The sequence below is a fragment of the Bactrocera oleae genome, chromosome 4 (genome assembly GCF_042242935.1).
Source record: "Bactrocera oleae isolate idBacOlea1 chromosome 4, idBacOlea1, whole genome shotgun sequence".
Classification (NCBI taxonomy): Eukaryota; Metazoa; Arthropoda; class Insecta; order Diptera; family Tephritidae; genus Bactrocera; species Bactrocera oleae.
Window position 1 is genome coordinate 8333392 of NC_091538.1, and position 24360 is coordinate 8357751.

General features: G+C 28.4%; 1 protein-coding gene across 15 annotated transcripts in view; it reads right to left on the reverse strand.

Annotated features, from left to right (window-relative positions):
- Window positions 1-360: 360 nt before the first annotated feature.
- Window positions 361-24360, reverse strand: part of sm (heterogeneous nuclear ribonucleoprotein L) — a 237508-nt gene continuing 213508 nt past the window's right edge. For 9 of the 15 annotated variants that reach the window (XM_014229753.3, XM_036374927.2, XM_014229754.3 and 6 more), the window contains 5 exons: window positions 21121-21341; window positions 20287-20400; window positions 5067-5342; window positions 4458-4662; window positions 361-3887 (listed from right to left, as the gene is read on the reverse strand). In XM_014229753.3, coding sequence (XP_014085228.1) covers window positions 3751-3887; window positions 4458-4662; window positions 5067-5342; window positions 20287-20400; window positions 21121-21341 — 953 coding nt within the window. In that variant the 3' untranslated portion in view covers window positions 361-3750. The remainder of the gene's footprint in view (window positions 3888-4457; window positions 4663-5066; window positions 5343-20286; window positions 20401-21120; window positions 21342-24360) is intronic. The other 6 variants (XM_036374938.2, XM_036374932.2, XM_036374926.2 and 3 more) reach the window with 3 other exon arrangements.

The following is a 24360-nucleotide window of genomic DNA, read 5'->3' on the forward strand; positions in this document are numbered from 1 at the left end:
CAAAAAAAAGTTGTTTTACAAAAATTTGCTTGTGCAGTAACGTTGCTTTCAGTTGTAATAATTTCTTGTTCGGTCTGATTTTTACTCATTCATTTATCATTTTCTAAAAGGCTTTCAACGAAATCGTTTTTTTTAACTCTCATGCATGTATAATAATTTTTTCCGTTAAATTGTATTTGAAGCACACTTATTGGCATGTTTTACACATTTCATATCCCCTTTTCGCCTCCTCATCTAATAATTTATTTCTGTTCGCTGCATTTGCTGTTTCTCTATTTGGTGTCTTTGTCATTCTGCGTATGCCCTGCTCTTCTTTCTTCTTCTTTGTATAATTTTCATGCACTTCACTTTGCAATACAATTTTTCTTTTTAATTTAGACTTGTTATTTTTACTTGCCCATCATGTGCTTGCAACATTTTTTCACTTACTAGTCCTCCCTGCTTTACGCTGGCGTCTTGAGCGCGCTTTCCTCCACCCAAAATCCCTCTCGTCACTACTTGTTACTTTAATTTTTTTTTTTGCATACATAAAAATGGTTCTTTAGTTTGAGTTCTTTTTCCTTTTTGCTGGCTTTTTTTATTACAAGTACATACATATATAAAATTATATGTATATATATTTATATATGCATATAAATAGTAATCATAGTACTCATACTCAAAGTTTGTAATAATTAATTTAATATTTTTTGTTTTTGTTTTATTAATAATAATTATTTTTATAATAATAGCTTTATCTCATATTCCATACAATTACAGTTATTTCGAAAATGGTTTTGTTTTTGTTTTTGTTTCTTTTGCATTAAATTACTTTTAAATAATTTCAATTAATTTATATTAAATTAGTAAGTTTTCTTTATATAGCGCTTAACCACTTAGCATTTCATTTATTCATTTTTATTTGCTTTTTCTTGTTGTTGTTGTTGTATACAATTAATTATTAGTAGTTAATAATAGAATTTGTTTTAAAAATTAATATTAGAACAAAATAATGTCTTTTGTTTGTTTTGTAGATTTCAGCTTGTGCAACACAGTGTTCCTCCATCTGCAACATCATTTGCGCACACGCACACACACTATTTTACGTTAGCGCATATGCATGTGCTTGTTTATGCATGTGTATATACATAGATAATATTTTTTTTTTTATTTTAGCTTTTTTCTTTTTCTCTTGCTACAACAACTTTATGTGTCTGTCATTTATATAGAAATATATATGTATATAATATAATTTGTATATGTATACACATACATATATACCATATAAGCTGACACCACTGAATATGTCTCTTCCACAACTAGAGCTTTGTAGCCTTTGCTTACTGCTTTGTTGGGCTTACGTTAATTTAACGTTCAGTTTAAATTATTTTAAATTATTGCGTATTATTTTAATTTAAAATATTTTATTTTATTTTGAAACTATTTTATTTCATTTTCATATATATTTTATTTTAATTAAATTTTTTTAATTTTTATTAATTTAAAATTATTATCTTTTCCTTTAAATAATTTTATTTTAATTTTTTTATATATAAAATAATTTTTTTTTATAAATTAATTTTTTTAATATAAATTAATTATTTTTATTTAAATTATTATTTTTATTTAAATTATTTTATTTTAATTTAAAGTATTTTATTTTAATTTAAATTATTATTTTTTAATTCAAATAATTATTTTTTTTTTTAATTAAATAATTATTTTTTTTATTTTAAAAATTATTTTGTTTTTCTTTTTGTTTTCTTTTTTTCAACTACTACTAACTGAATTTTTAAATTCAATTCAAATTGCACACAATTCTGCTAAACTAATACACAGTAGTTTCAACTTACTTCTGTTTATTTCTTCTTTTTATTATTATTGTTTTTTTTTTACTATTTAGAGTTAGTACATATTGTTTGCTCGCTCACATGCCGCCAACGCCAGCACACGCATGCTTGTTTGCATGTTTGTTTGTTTGTATGTATGTATGCGGCTGTGTGTTTGTGACCTTTTATTCGGCCAGGATATGTAGCCAACCACATACAGCCATACATACATATGTCTATAGAGTAGAGTTGGCATGTGAAAGCGCGCGTTTGCAGCAAAAAATATATTTTTGGTTTGTTTTCTTTTGCTGTCTACTTTGCTTGCTACACTTATTTAGCCTTTTTTATAATTTTTATTTAGTTTTTATTAAAAATTGCTGGCTTTGCTTTATTTCTACATTTGTTGCTGCAATACTTTTGCAACTGCAGGTTTTGCAAATATTTTATTTATTTTTTTTTTGAATTTTTTCAATTTTTCTTGCAACTTTTTTCGTTTGCTTTTGCACTAATATTTATGTATGTACTTATTTGCTCTCTGCTGTTGCTCAATATTGTCAAATCAAATATTATTTTTGTTTTTGTATTTCGCCGAACGCTTCTTGCATTTTGCACGCTAAATATTTCAAACTCGTCACTTTTAGCGTTTGCTTTTTGCAATTCTTGTTTTGCTAAGTTTTTTCATTTTGCTTTTTATTTTAAAATTTATTTGATATTTTGTAGATTTTTTTAATATTATTTATAATTAATTATAATTTGTTATAATTATTTATAATTAATTATATATTTTTTGTAATTAATTATAATTTTTTAAATTATTTATAATTTATTTAAAACTAATGTCCACTCAATTTCAATTTACAAATTCAACAAGCGAATGATTTTGGTGCGAAATTATTATAAAAATTATATTATGTAATGTAATAATAATAATAATTATGTATAATAAGTAGTGTGTATGCAATGAAACAAATGTAATATGCGCGAAATAATAATGTTTAATATTAAGAACTAAATTTTTAATACAATAGTCGTTTATATATATAACAAGTCAATTGGCGCCGGAAATATACATGCGTACATAATATGCGCGCTGCTCCTTGAGCATAAAAAAATTATTAAGCATACTTTTAGGCGCACACATGCACGTTTTTTCGCTTGCGCCTCACATACAGGTCCGCTAACTTCGCTTCTTTTGTGTACAATTTATTTATGTATATGTTACATATACTTTAGCATGCCGATATGCGTGTTTGTATGTATGTCTACATAGTTTTAAGTAGTTATTATGAACATTTGTTCCAGTCGAAATTCGTCAAAAAGTTTTTTTTTTGTATGCAAATTAAATGTGTGCTAACAAAACCGAAATCATTGATGCGCGTAAATTAAGTAAATATTATATAATATGTAGGTATGTAATATGCAATTTAAATGTAGCTAATTAATAATTAAATTGTAATAATAGTAAATAGTAATAATTAATCATTAATAATAATATTTTATAATAAATTGTCTCATTTGAATACCAACGAATTATGCTACTAGAAAAATAAGTGCCTTTGATTCTTTTGTTGTAATTGTTGTTGTTGTAATTATTGTTGCTATCTGCTTGTTATACCAAAAATTAAAAAGAAAATTCCGTTATGCTGCGCGCTGACGCTGCCGCCGTTGCAGTCTTCACACTGCTCTCTATTCTCTCTCTCTCTCTCTCTCAACTTCAAGCAGCGTTGCATTTTTTTTTTAATTTTAGTTATGTTTTTCTTTCAAATTGTTGTTTTGTTTATTTTTGTATTTGGTTTGCTTAAGTGTTTGTTCGCCATTTATTTACTGTTGTCCTCTATTTTCTATATTTATATATGCCTGTGGTTGTGTTGTGTTATTTTCATGTAGTTCTTGTTGTTGCTGTTGTTTTTTTTTTTTTAGCTTAGAGAATTTGTATTAAATCTCAATTATATACATCCTGCTTCACTTCCACTTCATTCTCTTTTTCGATCATGCCTTCATTGGTGGCATTATTCCATGCGCCGTTCATGCTCTTCGACGATGAGAAGCAGAGTTTCATGATGAAGGGAAATTTGGTACCTGAAATTGGAGAGAAAAAATATATTAGAAAAGGATCAGCACATGATATATGGGAGATAAAAGAAATGTTAACTGTAAATTCCAAAAAAAAATATTTCAAATTTAGTTTTAAATTTTACAATTAAATTTTTTTTCGACATTTTTAAAACTTTTTTTAAACTTTTTTAAATACTATTAAATTTTTAACATATTTTTTTTAATTTAAAAAATTTCTTTTTTAATTTTACATTTTTATTTTATTTTTTAAAAATTATTTTTTGTTAAACAAATTTTAATATTAATTATTTTACCTTTTTATTAATTTTATTCTAAATTTTTATTAATTTACTTTTATGCATTTTTCTCAATGACTGTAATATTACACATATATTATTTCCACTAGTTAAAATATTATATCTTATCATTTTTCAACTATATAACAAGCATTTGAAACCTGCAGTAACGTTTCAATCAAAATTAATTGATAATGCGCCAAAAAGTAGGCTATACTAATTCGAATAAATTTAAACTCACTTCTGATAGTGAATTTTTACTATAACAAAACATTTTCACTATTTGGTGTAAACTCACCTTTACCCTCAATTGGCAGATGATTGCACTTCATGATGGCCAAGACGGCCTGTGAAATATTGGGGAACTCAATTAGGCCCGATGAGGAACGCTCCGTTTTAAGTGGGAATAATCGCACTGATGTGGCGGGCACTTCTTTGATATTGAAAATGCCTATGAGCTGGTCTTCGGTCAAGCCAGGCGGTGTGTTGAAAAAGTGCAGAATCTGTGGTGGCATACAAAAAAAAAAAAAAAATTAAAAAGTGAGGTTTGAAAATTTAAAAATAATATGTTTATTTATGTGTATGTATGTATACAAAAATTAAAAAAAAAAATAATTGAAAAAAAGCAATAATTTTTTTTAAATAATAGAAAAAAAATACATAAATTAATTATTCTAATTTTTTTCTTTAAATTTAATATTCATAAAACTTTTTTAATTATTTTTTTTTATGTTTTATAAATTATTTTTATTAAAATATTTTTTTATAAATTGTTTTCTTTAAAAATTTATATTTTTTTCGGAAAATTTTTTTTTTTCATAAAATATTTATTTCCTTAAATTTTAATCTTTTATTATATATTTAAACAATTATTTTGAGACTTCTCTTTCATTTTCTTCGCTCTTACCTTGCTCGGTGGTTGTATGCGATTTTTGCTTGCCTGTGCTGGCGACAGGAAGCGATTATTCTTTGAGCCGGTATACTCCTTAAAACTGGGTGTATGATCGGGTAATAAAAATGGATTTATAACTTCGGACAGGAAATTCTGTTTGGAGAAGGCAATCTGGATTTTGCCACCATTGCCGACGGGAATGTTGTTCAAATGTTGGACACAGCGTTCGACGGCGACCGAATCGCCCATTTGTACCATGGCGGTGCCCTCTTTGGTTTTCAGGAATTTAATCTACACGCACAGGCAATAAATGGAAAAATTATTCAATTATTAAAAAGTTAATTTCTCTAAGAATTTTGTTTTCAATAAAACTGGTGAAAGCGATTGCGTTGGATGAATTTTCATTATTTTTTTTAATGTGTCAATCTGCACAATATATCTGGTTTTATTAATTTTTGAATTTGGTTTTTATTTTACGCAACAATTTTAATGCATCAATGTTGCGCAACATGTTGCTAAGTATATTTTGCTCTTAACTCCTTATTCTCGTATAATTATATTTTATTGTTTTTGCTGAAATTTTTAGTATACAAATGTTGCTCAGGATGTTGCTAGCATTTTCATTTATTTCTACTTAAGTCACCTTAAAAAAAAATAATATAATATAAATTATATGGTTTTCTTTCATTTTATATAACAAAATAAAAAAAAAAAAGTAGTTTCAGTATTTTTGTATGTATTTGTGCATGTTGCTGGTAAATTTTCTTGGTTTTAATGGATATTCGTAAATATTTTAAAGCTGTTCAACTTGTTGCCAGAACATTTACTGTTTCTAGTAAAGCATAGTGTGTATCTACTATAATTTATTTTACTAAAATTAGATAAAAAAAATAGACAAAAATTTTAAATCTTATAATCTACTTAATTTAGAAAAATATTTATTGTTGCTCAACATGCTGCGGATTTTATTATTTAAAAGTTGGTAATTGATAAAAACAAAAAAAAAATGTTATATATACAATTGTTATATTGTTGAAAAAAATTATTCCTGACGAAAATATTTTTCAATGTTGCTCAACATGTTGCGCAACTTATTTCTTAAGTCTAAAAGCTTTAAAAAAATTGAAATTTTGCAATTTTATTGGTGAAAAGCATGCTACCACACGAAAAAAAAAATTATGTTGCGCAACATGTTGCAGAAATCAGTTGGTATAGCTGCAAATTACACCTGTTAATATGTAAATTATTGCCAGTAACATTTCAATGAAGAAAGTATTTTCCACAGCTCAAACTATTAAAAACTATTTTGCAACAGCAAGATTAAATATCATTGTTTACGGTCTAATACAATTCTTTTTCTTTAATATTAAAAAAAAAAAAATTTTTATTGTTTTATTCTACAGTAATATTACCAAATACAAGTATTACATCTTACAAAATTTGTAAAAAAAAAATTTCTCGCAACAAAAAACAACAGTTGTTATGCAACATGTTGCTGCAACATCGCTTTTACTTTCGCAATAATTTTTTTTGTTATTTTTGTGATATTGCCAAATTCAACCATTTCAAATATGTTAGTTATACGCTAGTTGCGCAACATGTTGCTAAAAGTGCGCCACAAATAAAATTTTTACTGCCATATCACAAATCAAATGCCTCATATGCAATTCAACGGCATTTTTATTGCTTTGATTTAATTAAGTTTGCGCAATTTATGATTTTGTTTGTGTCTCGCTGCCGTTTTTTCCTTCTTCGTGCATTCAGTTTCCCAATAAACTGCCCAACAAGGAAATTCACCTACAAACGGAAAGCCAATGTAACTTTGATTTTGGTGGCAAGCATGTTGCAAGCACACAACAGACTAGCGGTGGCAAGCGCGGCGTATTACCAAAACGTATCAAGTCGTGCCGCCACATATTTGTGGTCAATAGCCGCTAGCTGCAATAACCAAAAGTGGCGTGGCAAGCAGGTAGCTGGCAGGCAAGTTATAGACACAGTTAGTTGGTGGCGCACAAACCAAGCCGGTCGGTCGGCCCAAAAGTGGCCAAAGGTAATTAGCTGTGCAATTGATGGATGAAAATGAATGCGCTGGTGTTTTACAGCAATAGCAATGTATGTGGCACATATGCATGTGTGTATGTATGCCCTGCAATTTTCGAGACTGGAGAGCAATGAAATGGTCAGATAGACGTGGTGTACAAAAGTTTGCTCGATCGATCAAAGGCTGATAATGTTTTATTACTGCCGCAACTGTACAACGATATGCAGTATATGTGTGTGTTGCATGTTGCATGCAATGGTGGCAGGTTCAATGCACTGCGAAACAAGCACCAGCTGCAAAGTCCGCAAAACACGCTCGTGCAAAAAGTTTACTAGAAATTGCCTGTACACATGTGTCAACTTGCAGCAATGTGCAATACAAAAACAACGAGTAACAACTTTCAAGATTTTCACTTTCACTTATTGGCAGCGAAATTGCTGCTCGGCTGCACACTTGCTGTTGTGGTTGCAATAAAATGCTATTATTGTAATAAGTTTTTCTTGTTGTTGTTATAAAATGATTTTGTTGTTGTTACAATAAATTGCTGTTGTTGTTGCAATACGTTTTTGTTGTTGTTGCAATAAGCCATTGTTGCTTGAATAAAAATTTTGTTGTTGTTGTTGTTGTTGTTTTATTATGTTATTGTTGTTGGAATTATATGGTATGTTTGTTGCCATATCGTTTTTAGTGCTTTATAATCCAAGCAAGCGTTGTTGTCATTATGAAAATTGTTATTGCTATTGTTGTTGTTGCTGAGGCTTTTCCATCTGCCATATTACAACATGCAATCGACAGCAATTAATGTAATCGAAATGCATTAAATTAAAGTTTCTTTAGAGTTGGCTTTCAAATAATATTTCTCAATTTAAATTAAAAGCTTTTGTAAACGGTGAAAATGATTTATATACATATGCACATACTCATACTTATGTTAACTTGGCAGCTATTGTTGCCTGGAAACCCTCATACTAGAGTATAAGTTCCGAATAATAGCTATTATATACATATATATTTTTTATATTTTTTTTTATAAGCGCGTGTCTAAACAGATGACGAACCACTCATTTGAGTCCATCAATCCTACTTGGTGTAGGCAATATAGATCCGTTGTCAAGATATGGGGTCCAAAAAAGAATACTAAGCGAGTTAGTGGCTTCCAGAAACAATTTTTAACTTCGAAACTCTCCCATAAAACTTTTGTTCGAACTTTTTTGGGCATATCAGCGTAATTTAAGACCACTGTAGGCATTAAAAGTTCTATCAGCCACCGATGAGCAGGCTTAAAAGCTAGGCAAGTAGGAAAACCGTGGTGGCCTTCGAAAAAGGCTAAGCTTTTATAAATCTATTAGGCAACTGTTAATAAGAAATTTCATATGACACATTTCCAAACTATGCTTGAACATACATATAATATACATATATTTCTGCACAATACTTACAGGCTAATAAAATGTTGATAGAAGTAATGTAATCAGACTTCAAGACAATATAGTTTTATGAATGCCTTCAGAGACACGGAATTTATACATAATCGAAGAGGAGGAAGAGAGTGATGAGAGAGAAAGAGAGGCAATACAGACATATATATACATACAGATGAAGAATGGTCCATATATAACTCGGCAATTTAAGAATAATGAAATCTTCCATTCATAAAAATTTGATTCAGCTGAAATGTTGATAGAAGCTAGATGTACACAACAACTATATATACAGCCGAAATGAGAGGAGGGAATAAATGTAGGAATGGCGGAACGGATGACAGTGATTTCCTTCCACATCCAACAGGCTGGTAGAAGCCAATCAAATAAAAAGTATAGCAGCAAAAGCAACCGAACCAAACCAAATCAGCGAACAGACATAGAACTTAATCGCCGAGGCCACAGCAGATGAAGCGTTCTATTAATAGAAATGGTAAACGCAGAGAAAAAAATGCGTTATGCCACAAGGAAAGAAAAGCAACGGAAAGGCGTTGGAAAGGCAGTCAAGCAGATTAACACAATTATGTCAGCGAAAAATGTTGAGAAACAGAGGCGTATATCAAAAAACGCCAGCAACCGACTAGCGCCACAAATATCAAGGCACAGCAACAACAATGCTAGAAATATCATAACAATTATAATAATAATAATAATAATGAAAAAGCAGCTGCTACTACAACAACAACAACAACAATGAATTAAAAGCTTACAACGCTGACAGTCGCCGCTGCCGCTGCTCATTTTATGACATTTTCGCGCGATTTAACACACAGAATTTAATTACTCGTAAGCGGTGACAGCGACAAAAACAATGTAAATGAAATAAGAAAGAGAAACGGGAGAATATGGGGTACACAGAATGCGAAGTAATAAAGTCGTAGTTGGCGTATGTGTTTAATGTGTGTAGTGACATGTTAGCTCCAACAAAAAGCATTTCAAAGCCATGCCTTAATTCACGAAATCCTCTATAATTTATTTCACTATGTAATGGTATTGCCGAAGGCTGATTTTGAAATTTATTGTGGATCTTCTATTTGGGTTGAAGGGTGAATTTGTTTTGTGAAAAAAGCTGTTTAAACCTTCTAGGGCATGTCATTTTGAGGATAGACAAGGGTTTTCTATATATTTATATCTTACATACATATGTATGCAAATTGTCGATATATAATATATTATATAGGCATAAATTTCATATAAATATATAAATATGTGCTTATATTTTCAATGACAGAAATACTATTTTGGAAATTTTGGTATTTCGGGATTGGGAACATACATGTTTTTTTATTTACAAGTTCAATATGCGTATGTATGTATGTATATATATAGCTGATGACTCTTTTATCTAAAAAAAATTACTTTGATATTTTCGGGATCGATGGCTGTAAATTTCGGGATCCCGAAAAAATTTCAGAATTGTATATTGATTATGCTTATAACGTTTTTATTTACTTCGATATTTTAGGGATCCCGAAATAATTTCAGAACGTATTAGCTATTGTTTACCGTTATTTATGTTTTTTGATTATGCTTAAAACTTTTTTCTTAAAAATATTACTTCGATATTTTCGAAATTAATTGTTTGAAAGTTTTAAAAGTTTTAGAACGACTTAGACATCTTTTCATTTAGATTGAAGAAATTTAAATAATTTTAAAATAGTAAAAATATAAATTTTATTTATTAAAATTTTATTATTGTAAATGGCATAAAAAATAATGATTATGTAAATTTCAGCATTTCGGGACTGGAAATACTTTGATTGTATATTTCTTATACTGATTTATATTTGTTATTAATTTTCTTTTTATTATATTGTAAATAATGATTTCAAAATTCGATTTTGGTAAATTAAATCCCGAATTTTTCGGAGCATACTACAAATTTTTACTTTTTAAGTTGAGTTTTTAATAGACATCAATTATTTTGATTTACTTTTAGTTTGAATTTTTCTTTGTACTTTGAATTGAGTTTCGGAATCGGTAAATTTCGATATTGGGATGCCGAAATGTATTAGTTTTATTTTTTGCATATTAATTGAGAATTTTTTATTTATGGCATAAAAAAAAATATTATAATATTTTGAAAATTGCACTAATTCGGCGTTGGATTGAGATTGAGTATTTACTATACTGATTCACTTTTTTCCCGAATATTTTTGTATTTTAGAGAAGTACTCAAAAATATGAGATTGGTAAAATTAACTTTCGGGATCTCGACTTTTTCCGTTACTTATAATTTTTGCATTTTGAGCTGAGTTGGGATAAATATTAAATATATCAATAGATTGATAAATTTTCATTTTTTTGTACTTTAAAGGTATGATTTCGGGATTGGAAAATTTAAATTTCGGGATCCCGATTTTTTTTTGGAATAACATACATTAATTTTTTCACATTTTTATGTGATAATTGAAAACATCTGTTTTATTGATTTATTTTTATTTAGACAGTTTTTTAATATGTTAAAGCAAATTGAAAATTTCGGAATTGGTAAGTTTCACATTCGGGACCCGAAAAATTTTCAGAAATTAATAAATATTTTTACATTTTAAATGAGAAAATTGTTCTTTAGTATTTTTTAATGCACTGCATTAAGCAAGATCTAAAACCAGTTGACTGACTTTGAAAGGAAACTAATTTAGCCTGAAGCTTACTGTATGACATATAAACTTATACATATACATATGTGTGTACGTACAAGTTTTGAAAAGCAATGAAATGCAAATAATTATGTGAAAATTGTATTCGCAGAAAATAAATGTGAAATTTCTGCAGCAGACAAGCCTTCACAGAAATTGGTATGTGCGCAGTGGAGCAAAGCTTCCTTTTTACAATTACTTTTTTATGTCAAAAGTAATTGATTACTGTTTTCGAAATTTGTAGCTTTCGGTAACCATAAAAAACAAATAATAACAATAACAATAAAATTAATCTGTAGATGATTAATGCCTGACAAAATGCACAGGCATGCCAATTTTAGCAAACTCAAGCAAAAAGGACACGGTAAAGTTACTAAAACAACAAAAAAGTGTATATAAATCGCTTTAATTTATTTCAAAATTTATTTATTGCATAAATACCAAAATAAACTAGCAGAAAAAAGCAATTAATTTAAGAACCCATCGATGCCAAATAAAGGGACGGATAGGTTTACTAAAACACACCTACATACACATGCATGTGCATGTATGCGTGTATGTGTGACAAATAAGTTGGATAATAAATTGCTTAAAAGAGCATTATACCCGAAAGCGGCTAAAATATGCCCATTTGGTTATAAGCGCAAAGGCTCGAATGTTGGTGCGCACTTGAACGCCTAAAACTATGCACAAATCTCGGCACAAATACCAAAAACACAAACAAAAAAGCTTTCCTTGACAGCAAACAAAAAGCTAAAGCTTTGGAAATCCAACACTGCCACCGCTCCAAACGCACAACAGTAAATTAGGAAAATTTTCGAAAAGAAACAATACCCAAATATCGACGCAAAATGGTTAACATAGCAGCTAACGGCAACAATGACACTAACAAAATGCTGCAAACATGAAGCCCCCCGGCCGAAAAAGACAAGCGAAATGTCCTTAATGCAAAATAAGGCATAAAGGCAAGTTAATTGTGATGACGTTGACATGTAACGCACACGCACACAAACATCAACACCACACACACTCACACACGCATATGCATTGTACATATGTATGTACATAGCAGGCGTGTCTTTCTACTGTTGTTGTCTTATTTATAGCACACAGCGGAGTTGCGTTGCCGTTAGCCCCGCTGTCTGCCAAGCCAACCGGACAGGATGAGTGTGTGTTGCGGCCAAAGTGGTAGCAACTCTCTGCATAAGTATTTGCGTTTGTGTGCATATGTGTGTGTGTTTGCTAAAGGGATAAATGCCGAGCTGCGGCAGGGCAAATTGATTAACGCTGATTGGCATTTCATGCACGACAGGCAGGCAATGGCATTGTTTTTGCTAAACAAACAACAGTACAATGCCCATTATGCTAAATTTACATGGAACCATACACATACAATACATATACATATATATGTGTATACACATACATATGTATTAATATGTGCTTATATACGAGTATGCTTGTTTGTATGCCAGCGCTAATGCCAAGTTTACAGTTAGGCTATTGTATGTGTTGTTGTAACTCATTGGTATACGCATTTTAGCACATCATCAATGCGCCTGGAGATATGCAACGGGTTTTTTCTCCCTAAAAGCTATACTTCGCACTCGTGCCTACTCGGGTATACCATATGTGTGCTTTATGCCACATGCCCATTATTGCCAGATACGTAGTTACCGTTATTTGCAAATACCAATGTACAGTTACAAATTTCGTCGCTTTGGGGCTCAATGATGCATGTTTATAACATCAGCGCATGGTGGCGGCACACACCTGTAATTTGACCTGAGCGACGACGCAATTGGCAAATTTGCTGCTAATTCATTACACATACACAAAGATGCATATTTATGTACGTATAATGCATCTATATACCCATTCTTATTTGTAATGTTTGAAATATTGCCGATTTGCGGGCCGGTTCAATTAGGTTCGATGACAATCAATTAATTATAAAATTATCTTTGGTGGTGTTTATTGCTATCGACATGTCTGTTTTGCAAACATAACCTCCAAATTTTGCAGAGAATCGTGGTAGTGGTGGTTTTTAGAAAGTTTAGGTTTATTTGAAAGAAGAATATAAGCTCGTTAACATCAATGTGCTTTATTTATGTCATTAAAACTGATTATTTATCGAAAAGTGATATATCGATAAAATTTTAATAATTATTCTTAATACTGTTCGTTATTTCAATCATGTGATTTGATGTAGTCGGATTATTTATCGATATATGATGTATCGATAATTTTTTTAATTCTTATTTTTTTACAATTCGTTACTTCAAACTATGATATTTGACGTAGTTTGATAAATTATTCGATTATTTATCGATTAATCGATTATGTATCGATAAGTACCAATAATTTTTTTAAATATTTTTAGTATTTTTTCCTCATAAATTAAATAAAATCATAAATTATTGGCATACGTTTTTATTAATCGATGATCAATTTATGAACAAATCTTTTTCTGAAAGCTAAACTGTATTTGTAACTATATGGAGTGAAGCTGGTTAACTTGAAGTGTTTTTTTTTACCTCCACAAAAAAAAATATTTATTGATTTTCAAATCTTTTCAACGGAACTTATAGTTAATAATCGATTGTTGACGGCTTGAACTAGCTTAAGTATCATTCTATCAACAATAACGTTTAGTAGTAGTGACAAATAAAAATAAAAATCGATTATATGGTAATTTGAAAATTCTCGATTATTTATCGAAACTATTCAGAACTTATTAACTTTTGGTATCGATTATTGATTTTGTTACAAATGAAAATGACATGGGATTATATAGTAAAAATATTTGATAATTTTCGATTATCGGATATATTTATCATTTATCGGCTTTTTGTATCGATTGCTAAATATGTTACAAATATGCGATTATATTTAAGTTGAAAACATTTTTTAATTATCAATTATTTATCGATCCGATTTATCATTTATCGACTTTTATTTTCGATTACTGTTACTTTTTTTTTTTTAAAGTAAATTAAAGCAATACAAGATATTGACTGTTATTTATAAACTTTATTGCACAACTAATGAAGATCGCTCTGAAAAATTTAAAAGAGCTTGCTTAGTTTTCTTTGTTGGTACATATTGACGCTCGCAAATATAGAATATATATTTTCATTTCTTCTTTGTGGTATATGTTAATCTTCTGTCATCTCTCAATACTTGTTTTTATACATGCTATTAAAATGCTTAAAGTTGTGATAAAACCAAATTTTATGCGGTCACTATGCATACTTTAGCAGCACTTTCAGCAAGAAATAAATATATAAAACTATAAAAAATTTGAAAAAAGCCCACAGAAGCATATATGTATATCTGGCAACAACAACCACTTAAAAGTGCCGCCCATAAAGAATATTCACATCAAATAAGAATTTATTTAGACAAGAAAATTGTACTAAGTCGCTTAGCTGTGTGATAGTTTATGCTGAAAATCATAAATTTATTTGTTGGCACGCGTATGCGTAATAAAAATTAATGACCATGTGTGCGCATATGCTCGTACATATGCATTAGGCTTCTGAATTTCTGCGAGAGCCAGCCCTGCTTTGAATATTCACCGCTTTATCCACTACTCGCACTCACCAACTACTTGCATTTGTTACTTTTAATTGCTTTAATTTTCATGCTGAAGCGGCAGTTTTGCAGAAATAAATGCAGTAAAAACTTTTAACGGAACTTTCTTGCATGAAACTTTTATGTGAAAGCACTCGTTATTTAGTTGTATTGTCTCGTAGAATTTGCAATGGAAGTTGCTTTGCTTTGGTAGGATTGATGAAAGCTGCTCTTAACGTTGTGTTTTTGTTGTTGTTGTTGTGTTGAAAATATTTCGACTTCCATTAAGTGCCACATTTAATTGACAATTCGGATCATGCACAGCGACTGAGTAGAAGAAGGGAGTAAGTATGACGGAAATGGCAGCGTTTTGTTGTTGGCAGAGGGGAAATAGTAAATAATTATTTTGCATATTTTTTATGCAAATATTCATTATATTCGTAAAAGCATGGCAGTAAAATTGTTGATTTTGGCAAACTTTTAATTTTTTGGTGGCTTTTTTTTTAAACCTTGGAGTAGTGGAAAGGAAGCGTAGTTTTAGCTGAGCTGTACAAATATGTATACTGTGTGCTAAAATATTTAGTAGGGTAAAAAAATTTTGAGAGTTAAAGTTTGTCATAAATATTTGCAGTTATTTAAATTTAGTTATATTTTCAAATTTCAAATATATGACATTTTTTATGTCAAAAAATGCAATTTTTTAATTATTTCCGAGAAAAAAAAGTCTGCTGAAATATATTGAAACGTTGACATTCAAACTGACCGATTAAATCAAGATAAAGATTTTTTATACTCTTATGCCATAAGAAATGAATCTGTGAAGGATGTTATAGGTTGGTTGCTGCGTATACGCAACATTTCATATTTCGATTAAAACGCTGCATTTGAATTTTCCAGAGTATTGCTCTGGCATAGAAAGTGCTTCCATTTAAACTATAATGGTTTTAATAGCTTTTAATTCAACAAAAATTTAGATTCAAAAACCTACAGAAAATTTGCCAGGAAAGGGTATACAGCTATACAGGCATATGTACATATATTAGTAAAAAGCTTTTTTCTCGCAAATTTATTTATTTCTTTGGAATTTAGTGCATATTTCGTGTTTAAAAACGTAAATTAAATTTTGATTTTCAGTATAAAATTTATCGATTTGATTTCATTAATTTTACGGAAATTTGGTTGTTTATGTGACCTTGAAAGTATACAAACTTAATCATATTAAATATTTTAAGCAAATATTTTAACAAAAAGCTTTCAAATTTATAATTTTTTTTTTAACTATAACATTTATAATATATATTTTAAATGAGTTAATCGTTTTAATACAAAAAAATTTTTTTCATTTTAATTTTTAAAAATATTTTTAAATTAAATTTTTATAAATAATTTTATTTATTTTATTTTAAATAAACTTATACCGCGATTGCGCTTGATCGCGATTATTTATTAGCAGTTATAGCCTAATAAATAATTAAAAGGTTTTAATATTAAAAATTATTTTATTTTACTTTTTCAAAAGAGTTTTTATTTAACTTTTTAACTAATCCCGATTAATTCCCGATTTTATTATATTTTTTTTGTAAAAATTATAATACACATTTGTAATATGAAAATGGTTTAAATTTATATATAATTCTTATTTTTTATAAAGAAAAAAAACTTTTTTTTTAATTTTATAAAAAAAACTATATAAATTTAATTTTTTCATCAGCTGATCGGGATTTTTGTAATTATAACATTTATAAAATACATTTTGAAAAAATAAATAGGTTTAATAATGAAAAAAAAAATTATTTTTATTCCTAGAAATAATTTTTATATAAATCTCTACAAAATCTTAATTTTGATTATACAAATTATTGTTTATATAATATTTAGTAGTACTGAATTTTTTATTTTAATTTTTTACTTAAACCTGTTAATAATGCTATTCATTTAAATACAAATTCCCAATTTATAGCTTTAAATTAATTGCCCACAAAATTTATTCGAAGGGATTGATAAAAAAAACTGTTACCGAAGCTGGGCGAAAAATTCAGCAAAATCCATTTACGTTAGAGATTTTTATTAAATGCAAAATAGCAAGTCATGATTTACAATGAAAAATGCAAATTTATGCATTTCCCTACCAAATTGCATAAAACTGTCGATATACCAATGTAGCTGTGTATGTGAGCAAAATAGCAACAGTATGAGTGCAAATAATTGTGTGCGTGTATATGTATGTTGCAACTAATACAAATGCATATTTGCACAGCGCAAATAAATGCTTTTCACATTTATACTTAAGTGTGTGTATTTGTGTGTGCATTTCGTCCTTATTTCACCTGCCAGGCATGTCCGCTCTTATTTATTTGCCAATATTTATTGAAATGCCAGTGCAAATGACCGTTGCAGATTTTTTCAATTTATTTCCATTAAACTGCATATTTACAATTTACAATAGTTGTTAGCCAACATCGGAGAGTTTACGTAAATACATGTGTGTTCATTTTACATACACGCATGTAGGTGTGTGTGTGTGTGTGTCTATTTATTTTGCCATTGTTGTACGACAATATTCAACTGGTTTAGTTGCTGCGATAGATAAGGCCGACGTCCTTAACTTCATGTGAACAATCGAGCTAACTACTTTGCATACAAATGTGCGCACTAACACACACATGTATGTATTTATATCGATAGCCGACGCACAAAGTGTGCCGTACAAAAAGTTTGAAAGCAAGCTAATACTCGCTGCTTACGCATATTGATTGAGGTATATACATACGGGTATATATAATATAAAAATATACTCCCTCTTTGTATGTGTTTGTATTGTGTTTGTGTGCGCTCCCATACAACACTCAAACAAAGTAAGTCCTAAGAGTTGTGCAAACAAACGGAGTACTGAATTTATTTATGCGGGCAGACAAAACGCACAAACACACACAAGTAAGCTTATAAATTGTGTAATCTAGCTGGGCACACACGCACAGCCACATATATACACGCAGGCAAAACTTTGTCATTTTTACGAGAACTTTTCCCATATGTACTGCTTTAACTGCATCCAAATGCAATTTGTTGTCGTTGTAATAGCCCTGCGAGTGCCTAACTATTGTTATGTAAATACCCTTCAGGCGGATATTAAAAATATACAACAGTAAGCGTTTAGTAGTATAACGGTTGAGTGGATTTTTCACAAAAATTTAGGAAATCATTGCATGTGCAAGAGGTTGCGTATACGCCATGGCAGCCTACTAGTGGGCATATTGTGCGGATTAATGCAGTTGAAATGTGTTTTGGGTTTGAATTTGAGATCTTTTTAGCTGCGAATGTAAAAGTCTTTAATAAAAATAATATAAAAGTTTTCTTTTTAATAAAAATATTATTAATAAAAGTATTATAAGCTATTAAAAATATAATCAAAGTTTTTATTTAAAAAAATTTTTGTTAGAATATTAAAATTTGTTTTCTATGAAATATTTATTAATACATTTTTTATTAAACAAAATGTAGGAAATTTTTGCATGTGCAAGAGGTTGCGTATACGCCAGGGTAACTTAATGCAGTTGAAATGTATTTTGGGTTTAAATTTGAGCTCTGCTAATGAAAAAGCCTTTAATAAAAATAATTTAGGAGTTTTATTTTTAATAAAAATATTGTTAAAAAAAGTATTATAAGTTTTTAAAAATATAATATAAGTTTTTATTTTAAAAAAATTTTTTTTAGAATAATGTTTTCTATAAAAAATGTATTAAAGAATATTTTTTTAACATATAATAATTTTTTTAACATTACTGGACAAAATATTTTCGAACGTTAAAACAAAAAAAAATTAACTTTAAATATATACATATGTATATATTTTTTATTTATTGCTAATATGATTAAATTTTTCCTCCCATTTTAAACAAAATTTGATTAACATAATTGTATAGAAATTTTTAGACAAAATATTTTCAAAAAAATTTTTTGATAAATTAATTTTTTTAATGTTTATTATTTTATTTATTTAAAATTGTATTATATTTTCCTCCAATTTAAAGAATACTTTATTAACACAGCAGCAAAGTGATCGAAAACATTGAAAATAGACAAAATATTTCATATGTTAAAAAAATTTGTTTTCAAAAATAAATTTCTAGTGTAAAATTTTGAAATATTTTTAATTCTAGGCAACATATTTTTTTTATTGTAAATTTGAAAAATGAAAGAAAAATTTTAATATTAAAATAAAAAATCTAATAACAACCGTCAAATAATGTCTATTCCCTCTTTTATTTTATGAATTACAAAGTATATATGATATGAATGATCAGCATGACAAGCTGAGTCGATTAAGCCATGTCCGTCTGTCCGTCACGTATATACGTGAATTAGTACCTCATTTTTTTAAAATATATCGACCAGAAATTTTGCACACGTCTTTTTCTCAGCAAGAAGCCGCTCATTAGTCGGAAACGGCGATACCGACTCACTATAGCATATAACTGCCATAGAAACTGAACGATCGGAATTGAGCCCTTGTAGGAAAAACTTTTTTATTTGACAAGATATCGTCACGAAATTTAGCACAGATTATTATCTCAGTTATCGCTACACTCTGTGAAGATATTGTTCATATCGGACTAATATAGCATATAGCTGTCATACAAATTGAACGATTAAAATCAAAATATATATTTTTATACCCTTTTACGCTATAAAAAAGGCAAATGTGAAGGTGTTTCAGTGCAATCCAACTTAAAATTTTTTCTTGTTTTTTTTTTTAATTTTTGTAAAACCAAATTTTATAGAAGACAAAGAATTTTTTTTGTAGTTTCAACATTTGTTCTTACGTAAAATATTAAAAAAAAATCATATAAAAGACGAGAAGCTGATTTTACTTGTATATAAAATAATTAATATATATATATTTTCTTTAAATTTCCGTTAAAAAAAAAATTATAGAAGACAAATTTTTTGTTTTTTTGAGTATTACCTATAATTTTTTCTTATCTAAAATATTAAAAAAAATTAAAATAAATGATGGGTTTATAAAATATAATTACTAATTTTATGATAACTACAATCTATACTTTCGGTAAAAAAAATTTATAGAAAGTAAAATATTTTAACTTGGATTTTGTATACAAATTTTTTTTATAAATATTTGATTCTAAATTGAATTTAATTTGGTGAATATATTTTTATTAAAAAAAATGTTTATTTTACCTTCTAAAAAATCTTTAGTCCTATTAGTATTTGATTTATAATATTTTAAATTTTACCAAAAAAAAAATGTTACTATGTTAATAAATAAATACTTTTTCTGGTGGTTCTTGACCTATGAACTACACATAGAATTTTTTTGTTGTTGCATTTGCGTTATATATGTTTTTTTTTTTGCATTTTGTTTTTGTATTTCTCATCCAACGCACTCACTCATCGGCAAAGGCAATTAATTGCAGCACCATTATTTATATGCAGTTAAATAAAATGAATAGTTGTGGTATTTTGTATTGGTGACTTACCCTTGCAACATTGCCGTATAAGCAGACCAAATTGAATAATTTATCTGTGTTCGATGTGTCGTGATCCAAGCCATAAACCATCATGACAGCACCCTGGAGAGAAGGTATAATGTCCTAAAGTTAAAATCCATAAATGTATATAAACTACAAACGGCCAACGGGTTTATTTGAAAAAAATCTGTATATAGTATGTATATGGTATGTACATAGTATTTATATAACAAATATGTATTATAGACAGAAAAAACGTGTAAGCGTAGATATGTATATATGAGATAGAGAGTTACGGTTTAAGCAGATGAGAATATATTGTAAGTATATATCGATATATATGTACTACATATGTAAATGTATATAGCATATAGATATGTATTTAAATATATAGATTTATATAGTAAATAGATATGTATGTAGATATATATAATGCATAAATATACGCGAAATGCATAAAAATAATGCAAGCATTTAATTGCAAACGCACACATACATACACAGGCATAAAATATTGTTCACGTGAGTTGTCATGTATATGTGTATGTGTATGCGTTTGCTATAAAAATATGCGCATTTAAATTACCGCTATGCTTCTACAGCACTGGAAATGTCGTCAGCGTGCGCGAGCTGGTTGTGTACGCCACAGCGTATACGCAACGCGCATAACTAACAAATTCATCAGCACGTTTTTAAATAAAATAATATTAATACATACACATACATATACATACACAAATACACATGAGCACATATACATATATGCCATGCCGCACGTGTATATTTTATATTACTATATAAACAACAACATAGTCTAGTTATTATGCTCAATTTCGAACTTACCTGTCCTTGTGCCTGTGTAGCGAATGTGACCGGTGCATTGCGTCCCGGCACTACAGCTGGCTCCTTCATCAGTCCGGTCGGATGTATGGTGGCGCCCTTCCAATTTTCCGGTGTGGTGGGATGGAATTCCGCTGCGCCAAATGGTGGGAAGGCGGCGCCTGGTCCCAACAGTGGTGGCTCTTTAAATTGACAAAAATTGGTTGGTGTGGATATGAGGCCAACTATTTGCATATGTGTTTTTGTTGTTGTATTTTGTTGTTATTTATATGATTTTTTTTTTTCATTTGTTTATGTAAATTTTTAAGCGATTTATTTTTTTGGCGTTAAATTTGTGTTGTTAAGTTTCGAATTCAAAAGCAAGCAAAAGGCGTTTCAATTTACAGTTAAAAAATATTTTTTGTTTATAAATATTTGTTAATTTATTAATTTAGCGTGCAATAATTATTTTTCAACAATGAAACAAAAAAAAAAAAAAACATTTACGTTAAACATTCGGTTCATGCAAATTCAATTGTTAATTAAATATATTTGTTGTTGTTTAACGATATTCATATATGATTTGATGTTGTTGTTTTAAGTTTTGTTTGCGTTTTCCATTTGTGTGCGTGTTATTTGGTTGGATGATATTATTGTTTTTGTTGTTTTTTGTTTAGCGCGTTTGATGCAGGACGCAAATTAACACATTTCAACAGTTCCAAACAAGTAAACGAGACAATGAAAAATAAGGAAGAAAAGAAAGAGAAAAATAAACAAAAATGCAACATTTAATGATTTATTATTATTAGATAGGAGCTTGTTAATATATAATTATGTAATATATACTCGCAGGTGTATGTAAATAGTTATGTAAAAGCTTATTAGACAAATAAGTACAATATATGTATATAATTTATTGCTGGCACATGCGTTATAATGTTGTACAAAAGCATATGCATGTGTATGTGTGCGGAGGCAATGTGAAAGCTACACTTTTTGAGTTTAGAATAGCTAAAATGGTGTGAGTGGTTGAGAAGTGCTCAGCAGAGAGCAATAACATGTTTATAAACTTAAATAATACAAATAAAATATATTACTTATATATAAATGATATAATAATTAAAAATGATAAAAAAAAAATGAATAGAAAAATTACCAGCAATGAAAAAAATGTAATAAATAATTCAAAAAAATGTAATAAATAATTTAAAAAAAATCGAATAAATAAGTTTAGAAAAAATGTAATAAATAATTTAAAAAAATGTAATAAATAATTAAAAAAAAATTTAATAAATAATTTTAAAAAAAATGTAATAAATAATTTTAAAAAAAATTTAATGAATAATTAAAAAAAAAATGTAATAAATAATTCAAAAAAATGTAATAAATAATTTAAAAAAATGTAATAAATAATTTAAAAAAAAATGTAATAAATAATTAAAAAAAATGTAATAAATAATTTTAAAAAAATGTAATAAATAATTTTAAAAAAATGTAATAAATAATTCAAAAAAATTTAATAAATAATTTTAAAAAAATGTAATAAATAATTTAAAAAAAAATGTAATAAATAATTTCAAAAAAAAATGTAATATATAATTAAAAAAAAAATTTTTAATATTATAAATATTTAAAAAAATTTACAAATAATTTAAAAAAATACAAATAATTCAAAAAGCAAATTTTAAAAGAGTTTTAAATCTTTTAAAAGAATATAATATTTAAACAAAATATATTAAAAAAAAAAACAAAGAAATATTTTCTTTAGTCTACGTTAAAAATTCTTATCCGCTTCTTATCACAAGATCATTGATTAGTCCCCAAGCACTGTGAAAACTGCTGAAGTCACAGCACTATTATAATTATAGGCCGGTTATTAAATTTTTTTATACCATTGCCTACCTTTAGGCGTCTTATTATACACAATTGCAGTTCGATCGAAACACACCAGCAGCCACCTAAAAAATTTCAAAATTCGTCGCCAAAAACAACGCAGTGCGTTAAAACTTGTTAATATACATATTTAAAAAATTAATGCTATGAATTTTGGTAAAATTATAATTTCTACAAATTTTGGTTCAAAAGTTTTAATATTATTGCCATAAACATAGCTATAAATCCTAATTCTTGGCATGTTCACATCAAATTAGCGGAAAAGCAAAATCAGCCTAAATGTATGCAACAGAATGAAAGAAAATGCATTGCTTACCAAATAATGAGGTTTAGAAATAATATATTAGAAATGAAGACTTTCTCAATTGCAATAGGAACAGCTTTGGTTCGCTTGCTCGTTTTAAATTCAAAACATTAATCCCAAAAGTATGCAAGAAAATGTGTGAAAGTGCACAACATAAATATATACCTAATCTATCATGAACAGAAGTTTGAGCTACAGCAGTTTTCTGTAGACAAGTTCACTCATCCATTGAAAAACTACTTCGCAGATATTCAAGAACGTAAAATCAAAATATTTACACAATAAAATGCATTAAAGGTATTTTATATTAACAAGTAATGTAGCCGAAAAAATTTCACTATGACATACAAAAAATGAGGACTCGAAAAAATGCTTGATTCACAGCAAATGCATTAAAGGCAGTAGTTAAAAGGTAGTGTGACTCTAAAAATTTTTAATATGATATATAGTCTTCGAAATTGCATAAGAAGCGGCTTTGGTGGACAGGCTATCTTGCAATATAATAAAAAAAAAATAGCCTAAAAGTATGCAAGAAAATCGGTGTAAGTGCATATTTTGAACAGAACCTTAATTTTAAGCAATTTTTATTTTGTTTTATCTCTATGTATTTGTATTGCAAATGTTTTCTGCAGCCGTGCAACCTTGTAAGTGTCTTATGCTCTACACATTTAGAAGATTTTTCTACAATTTTGTAAATATGTGAAAAAAACTCTTGGAAGCCACTATACAAAGTCTCAACATACATAAAGAAACTAAGCCAATTGCCAGCGGCTTTTTGATAAGATTGCCACACACAAGCCTGCCCCCTTCCATTGCACGCTGCTTTCATAGTAACACTGACAAGTCAAAAGCTTACTTTTCATTCGTTGATTAATATTTTACAAGCGACGTTACGGGTTTTGGCTTTTTTTTTTTTGTTGTTTGGCTAATGCAGCTTTGCGCTTTTTATTGCTTGGCTGCCTACAAATCACTTACACCCACACACACATATATATATATACGTATAAATGTGCCATGAAGTTTAGCCGTGTCCTCGCTGCGCTTGTCAAGCCGCAAGTCTTGTCTTC